This window comes from Vipera ursinii, assembly GCF_947247035.1.
Source record: "Vipera ursinii genome assembly, chromosome: 1".
Classification (NCBI taxonomy): Eukaryota; Metazoa; Chordata; class Lepidosauria; order Squamata; family Viperidae; genus Vipera; species Vipera ursinii.
The window spans coordinates 198,494,780-198,502,785 of NC_139512.1; the positions used below are offsets into that span (position 1 = coordinate 198,494,780).

The following is an 8,006-nucleotide window of genomic DNA, read 5'->3' on the forward strand; positions in this document are numbered from 1 at the left end:
TCTTTTCAGGGCATCTGAAGTTACTGGCTCTTTCAAATAAGCTTCTTAGTTGAAGAAGTTGTTCATGCCTTATAAAATGTCCTGGAGAAATCTCAAGAGTGTGTAGTCTGTCATGATTCCTCTTACCAAGTGGGGTAACACTTTTTTGTATTGCAGACAGTGGGGATGAGGCCCAAACCCTTTTACCCAATCTGGGGCTCCCTCCAAATGGATGGGATTTCAACTCCCCAAATGCTCAGCAATGGCCATGCTAAAGGCAGAAGTATCATTTCAAGCATTATGATGCAAGCACTGATTCATCGTACATGCATTGTAACATCATACTCAGTGGGCAGGATGTATTTGCCACTTGTCACCTTGAACCCATGGATACTTACGGCTATCTGGGGAATTCTGCAAGTCAAAGTCTACCCATCAGGAGGTTAGTCATATTCAGCAAAGCCGGTTCATACTATTTGGTAAGTTCCCTGATTTTCTTGACTGCATTATTTTGGGGGAGAGGAAAGCCATTTTGGTTTCAGGAGAATAGTAGAGATGTTTTTTTTTATCGGACAACATTTGTTCTGTCTTTCAGATCTGCAATGTGTACTTTGCATTTTTCAAGTCATGGTCAGTACAGTATTTGTAAGAAAGTACAGATGAGTACATACACCTTACATAAAATACACAAACTTTGGGCTTCTTCTACCTCTCAGCTTTCCCAGTTTGTTCTGTGGATTATATCTATCCAGGAATATATTTTCAGTTCTCCTAATTATGCGTATGTGGGCTAACTGATCTCTATAGCTTTTTGTTCTATCTGGGTACCACAAGCATACTTGACACCTTCTACTCAGCACTTGAATTACAGGGAGGCAGAAAGGCCTTCCCTTTTTAGCTGTTTTGAACCAAGTCAGCTTCAGATTTTAGAAAGTTCTGGGAAAAGATAGGGCATTTTAAAAAAAACTATGGTTCAGAGGGCAAATTCATTATATTCTGAAGAACTTTAAAAACAAATGGATCCTTATTTACCTATGCAGCTTGTTATTAGACAGCTGTAAGCCACAGGCAATCGCTTCAAAATTAGAATAATGTTGGGCAGCCTATAAATTTAAATAAATAAATAAAAAATAAATAAAGATGAAAAAACATTGTGTTTTACAAATATAGGGGTCTGTTTTCTTTTTCCCTATTGTACATTTAAGTTAAATAGATTTGAGACTGAAAGAAAATATAGCAGCTCTATCAAGCCTGCGGTAGGAATAAAAACATCTCACCCATACATCTATAAACATCAATAGGCTACAAGATTTCTGCAAGAAAGGGATATCACAGATACTATAAACGGATACTATTACAAAGAAAAGAGCAGACGTTTTACAGACACTGCAACTAATTCCAGCCATTCTAGTGTCTATCGTAAGGGACCTTACCACACTACTGGAATTGCATGTGTAGGTTCTGATAATATAAAACATTTTGAAGCTCATTGATCCATAATCACTGGTTGATCATAAAAGGGTCCTTGCCTTTCTGTCTTACATATGGAGTGAGTTGGCATATTGCTTGCTTCTGTCCCAATATGAAGTAATGGGGATTTTGATGAGAGTCAAGAAAGAATCTTAGATTTTGGAATAATCCCATTTTTTTATCAAATGCTGATTTCCAGTCTAGATATAGAGTAAATATAATTTCACACCAGAGAAAATGAGTTACAACAAAGTGATAAAGCTGGTTGTGCCTAGTGTTCTGCTTTCTGGAGCATTTCAAAGATGTTGTTTAGTCTGTGCTCTGCTGGACAGCAACTTCCTTGGTAAATTTTGACATATTAAAAAAGAAGAAAAGAAAGCAAAGTAGTGAGTGAATGAACCTTGGCTGTTAGACAATATTTCTCCAGACTTCATTTTAGTCTAATGCAGTCCACCACCTCAGTGATGGGCATTGCACTGGTTCTGATGTCCATATCTACACTAGCCTTGGATCCATAGTAGGTGGACCTCCACCTAAGCAACATAATCTTCTTGAAGTATTTCATGGTGTTGTTCTTGACTGTCACAAAACACATAGTATTTATCATGCTATTGCTCATGGCGATGCACTCCACTATGTAGAAGGCTGTCAAGTAATGCTTTTCCTTCACAAAGACAGTGGGGAAGAAGTCACGGACAATTGTGAAGCCATAGTAGGGTGCCCAGCAGAGAACATAGGCAGTTAGGATGCACATGAGCACCAGCACAGTTTTCCTTCTGCAACGAAGCCTTTTTCTGATCTGATCTGTCTGGAAGCCTGGCACAGTTTTAAACCAAAGCTCCTGTGAGATCCTGGCATAGCAGAGAGTCATAGTGAAGACTGGTCCAACAAATTCAACCCCAAAGATGAACAGAAAATAGGATTTGTAATACATCTGCTGATCGACTGGCCAAATCTGTCCACAGAAAAATTTCTTTTGATTTTTGATCATGAATAGTTCGGTCTCCGTTGCAAAATAGGCCGATGGTATTGCAATGATTAGGGAGACGATCCACACCAAAGCAATTAGACAGGTTGCTGTTTGGTAATTCATCCGAGGTTTCAATGGGTGAACAATGGCAAGGTACCTGCAAAACACAGAAGTTTCCAAATTTGTATTAGAAAAGAGCCACTTGTTGTTTTGCTTGCTTCAAAGTAGCTTATAGTATAATTAATAGAAATGGCAATTTATTTTATTGGTTGTTGTGCTGCTCTTATTCCAATATTTAAGAAATGGAATTGTAGACACTGTATCATTGATATAATGCTACTAATTCTGAGCAATTGGCAAAAAACCCCCATTATCCTGCATTCAAAGCTGTAGTATAATTTTTATTTCAAGTGGGGAACACAGCTCCCATCATCATCATTGCTCTGTAGAGTTCAAATATAGCTTTCCCTACTTCATATACCCCAGTCTTTTGAACTACTATACCCACCATTCCTCGACACAATACAGTGTGGTTAAGTATAGTTTATCAACATCTGCAGGCCACCAAGATAGAAAATGTTGCCCTAATATTTGATTAAAAGATCTCTTCCATTAATGTTGCAGTACATAGCATCCAATAATAAAGCACCCCCTAGAGATTCATAGGAAGTGGCATGATAACTCCAGAAAAAAAATATGTTAGCAAGATACCACTTGTTCAATGGTATCTGAGATCAATTTTCTGTAATTTCTTCAGATTTCAGATAAACCTGCAGATACTGGTCACAATCATACACGTTACCTGCCCGCCCCTGCCTTTAAGTCTGGAGAATTAAGGAAGGTCAGTTCTGAGACACTTTTTCTATTCCCCATTTGTCCTTTGGATTGTAGGCTGTGGCACTTTCTCTTGACTCCTAAGATTATTCCCAATCCTTTACACTTTACAGCTGTGTACAACATAAAAATCCATATGTTGAAGTTTGTAATACATGATTTATGGTTTTATGTATGTGTGGATCAAGCCACTATTTATAGTGCCATAGCTTAGTGCAGGGGTCTTCAAACCTGGCCCTTTTATGAATTGTGGACTTCAACTCCCAGAATCCCTCAGCCAGGCACACTGGCTGAGGAATTCTGGGAGTTGAAGTCCACAAGTCATAAAAGGGCCAGGTTTGAAGACCCCTGACTTAGTGTGATGTGCACTTTGGATGACTGACAGTGTGAGAGTTATGGTCCTGCCTGAAGAGGTCTGGATCTGCATTGGGGAGATGATTCAGCTTGCCTCATTGAGTTTCAGAGCCAATGTGGTTTTGCTTGATGAGCCACTCTGTGTCATCTTGAAGACTTGGACAGCAGTTCTGATAGTACCAATAAATATTTGTAGTTCAGAGTCCTTGGTACTCTCTGAACTCGGTTGATGATTTTACCTAGTTTGGATAATAAAACATCTGCAAGAAAACAACCAAGCTCAGAGAGCACCAAGGACCTCTTAGTTCTAATAGTCTGAAGAGGCTTCTGAGTCTGAGCAGCAAGATTCTTCCAACAATGGAAAGTCACAGCTCCCATTTGGAATAGTCAGGGAAGGCATCAGTAATGATGTAAGTCCATAATGTGATCGCTTCACTTTTAATATATTTGTGTGTGCACGGGGGTGTATATGGGAGGGTGGTGGAGGTTGTCATAGTTCATCTTCAGTTAGGTGATTGGACTGAAGTTTTGTATAGCCCTAGAGAATTATTTGTCTCTAAATTACAGTGACATTCTCCAAAGTCAGGCAGTACAACCAAAAAAAATCTGATCTTGTCTTTTCTTTGTTGCCAAATTTTCTCTGCTGTAGCGTAATATTTTCCATGCCACTGCTCTCCAATATTTTCTATCTGACATTTGCTGAGCAAGTGGATCCCATTATTTGTACATCAGATCCAACATCTCAGATGGTGGTACAGGTAGTATAAAATAACTGTAGAAAAATTATTTCTGATACACCACAGAGTAAACTATCTGAATGGAGTATACACTTATTTATAGGTTTCCACATTGCTATTAATCTGGCACATTTAAAGGTGTAAATATTTAGAGAATCATGTTGGACCATCCTATAATTTCAACTATAAGATTGATATCTCTAGGGTGGATCCAGATTTTAGAAGGGAATGACAAATTCCAATTCTGCCACATTTTTTAGCCTATATTACAAAGCTATCACATGACTATAATTGCCTATAAAAGCATGTGCTGAGGAATGTATCAATGTATATTGCAAACATGCTGTCAGATGTTGAATATGTCAAAGGCCACTGAAGGTTGATGTCATAAACATTCTTAGCTCATTCCAAGATTAATGCTTGAACAGAAAGGATTGCTATCTTTATAGGAGGTCATCTGGGCAAGCCTTCCACAATTTGGCATTATCTCCAAATGAGTTGGATTATAATCCCATTATCCCCAGCTATAGATAGATGTCAGAGAGCAGTACAGGTAGTCTTCGACTTACAAAGGTTTGTTTAGTGACCATTCAAAGTTACAGCAGCACTGGAAAAAGTGATTTATGACCATTTTTCACACTTATGACCATTGCAGCGTCCCCATGGTCACGTGATTTACATTCGAACGTTTGACAACAGGTTCATATTTATGATGGTTGCAGCATCCTGGGGTCCCACAATCCCCTTTTGCAACCTTCTGACCAGCAAAGTCAATGGGGGAGCCAGATTCACTTAACAACCATCTTACTAACTTAGCAACTGCAAGGATTCAATTAACAAATGTGTCAAGGAAAGTCGTAAAATGGGGCAAAACTCACTTAGCAAATTTCACACTTAACAACATAAATTTTGGGCTCAGTTGTGTTCATAAATTGAGGGCTACCTGTACTGGTTAAGGAGATGGGGACTGTAGTTTAGCAATTTGTAGGGAAGCTAACACCAAGAACATTTTTCAAACAAGTATCTAACTGACACTAAGAGTTGCTGCTAATAGAGCATGTATACCTATTTTATCCAAACTTTGCCATTTTCAAATGCAAAAGAATCCCGTGAATTAATTTGGGGTTCTATTTAAATCTTTTTAAAAAGCCTGCAGATTTACATAATTGCTTTAATGTAGGATTGTTGCCCGAAACAATAGCTTCTCTTGTGGAGGGGAAATTAGGCAATCTTTGTTCATGATTAGTGTTTCATTGCAGCCTCCTTAATAATTACACCAAAAAGATATTCCTTTCAGCCTTGCCTGCCTTCCATATTTGAACACTTGTTTAAATTCTTCTAGATATTTCCAAACCTGATGTTTGAAATGCAGTAAATGGTTTGGTGATCAAGTCCCACTAGGACAAACAAAGCAAAAGCATTTTGATTTATATCTGAGATGGGTACAAGATGCTGTTCTAAAACTACAAAATCAAATCTTATTTCTACTGGGATAGCAGTCATTTGGGAAAACACAATTCTCAAAAATGTTTTGCCTTAATTCTGCAAATTGCTTTCTTCTGCAAATGACAACAACATCAGCATGTGAAACAAACAAAGAGCTGGGTTTTTGAAAATAAAAAGCTTATTACTTTGGATCCATTTCCAGCAACCACAGTGTTCCTCCCTTCTTCATAACCACTTCTAAAGAGCAGACATCCATTGCCTCTCATTATAATGTAGTAACTTAGGATCACTGGAATTCCAGAGGTGAGTAACTTTAGAAAAGCCATCAATATCACTCTCAGAAAGCCAGAAGAGATTATCCCAAGCAGAAGTATAAGTGGAAGACTTCTGCTCAGATCTGAGGTGGTATTTGGTGGGAGTTGCTAAATTGCAGGTCTATGGCCCCACTTTCAATCTGCACATAACTCTGCCAAGATCTAGCAACCTTTGTCAGATGTTTCCCCTAGCAGCTTTTTATTACAACTCTCAGCTTTGGATGTCAAACGATAACTGTGATTTATCTTTCAGTGCAATGATGGCGAAGGGCTCTGAAATGGAAGAAGGCTTCCAATAAATCATATGCTTTTTTAAAGAAAAGAAAAGAAGAGAGGAACAGGGAACCTAATTGCAAAAACAATAGATACAGCAATTCCTGGGTCCAGTCAGCCCTAGCTTCCCAATAGCCCCCTTACCTGTCCACAGCAATGGCCAAGAGTGCATTAGTTGAAACATAGAGGGAGACAGTCCTCAAATAATTGATGGATGCACAGAGGATATGGCCGTGTTCCCAGGACAGCTGGCGTACCACATAATAGTCCATCTCAAATGGACAGCAAACAATGGCCACAATGAAGTCTGAGATAGCCAGGTTTGCAATGAGAAGATTGGTGAGATTCCGCAGCTTCTTATAACGGATAAGAGCAGCAATGAAAATAAAGTTGCCAATGCCACAGACCAACATGATGCCAGCCAGTGCCACACCAATGACAATTTTGGCAGCAAAGAAAGTGCGAGTCTTGGTCATATCGTCACCATCATCCAAGAGCAGATCATAGTCACTGTAGCTGAAGTTGAAAGTGAAGTTTTGGTAAGCAGGGAAGTCTCCAATGTGGTTGCCATAGATAGCAGCAAAGCTGGTATGTGGGTATGTGTTATTGGGATGATGTGCTTCCTGCTTCATGGTGGTGGTCTTGTCTCTTTTCTTCAGCGACGCTTTGTTGAACTATCTTTTCATCACCATCCATGGGAGAAATCTCACCGTTCTGCAAGTCATGTTCTCAACATCTTCAACAGCAGCAGTATCCCTCTTCACCTTTCAAGACTGGAAAGAAGTAAAGCCACTTAGAGCAAGGATAATATACCATTCTCTCCCCCCAAAAGCTTATCCTGAGGCGTGCCAAAGATTGGGAAAGACAAATCTTTTTCTAAGATCCTTTCCCACTTCTTTACGTTCAGACAAAACAAGGTCAGTTTTCAAATCCACACGAGGGGCTTTTTCAGGTAGGAATATTTTCCATGCAAAGACAGAGCTCGGGGATGGACAGTGAAGAGAGGGAAGAAATAAAGTTAAATTTCCTTCAGCCTTTTGCAGTCTGCGAAAGGCTCCTAGAGGAACAAAACTGCCACCCTTGCATTTTAGCCACCCAAGTAATTAAATGGAGTGTGATCAGTTTCCTGCCAGCAAGATTTTATTTTGCAAGCAGATAATTCCAGGACCAGTTTAAATTTCTCAACCTTTTGTTGAAGTCAACAAAACAGATTGATTGATTGATTCCTGACAGGAATAAACTACCCCAGCCTCGAAGGCTCAATAAATCCAAATGCACACAAAAGTAAAGGGAAGTTGGAGAATCTTCCTGTGCAATGGAATCAATGATTCCATCCTGTAGGGGCAAGGGAACAAAATTCTTCAGATGCTTGGAGATACTCTGCTTATATAAATCAAGGGTGGTCACCCAAAGTTTTGGGTAAGGTTCTCTGATGCCTTCCTTGATAGGAGTTCTGGTCAGGAAGGGCTTTCCCCTGTCATGAGTAAGGAGGATTTTCAATATTGCATCCCTCAAATGTATACTGTGCCCTCTGTATTGGACCATTCGAGTGAATCTATAAGCTGGATTCATAGAGCTAACTGAATTTCAATCTTCACCACAGTTTTGGACCTTTTATAGGATGAAAAA

The 8,006-nt window shown here is 39.3% G+C and overlaps 1 protein-coding gene across 1 annotated transcript; it reads right to left on the reverse strand.

Moving 5' to 3' along the window:
• Nucleotides 1–1,879: 1,879 nt before the first annotated feature.
• PROKR1 (prokineticin receptor 1) lies at nucleotides 1,880–7,009 on the reverse strand (the record flags this gene model as incomplete). Its single annotated transcript, XM_083350318.1, has 2 exons — nucleotides 1,880–2,576; nucleotides 6,522–7,009. 2 exons carry the CDS (start codon nucleotides 7,007–7,009, stop codon nucleotides 1,880–1,882), a joined length of 1,185 nt encoding a protein of 394 aa, XP_083206444.1.
• Between the last annotated feature and the right edge of the window lie 997 nt (nucleotides 7,010–8,006).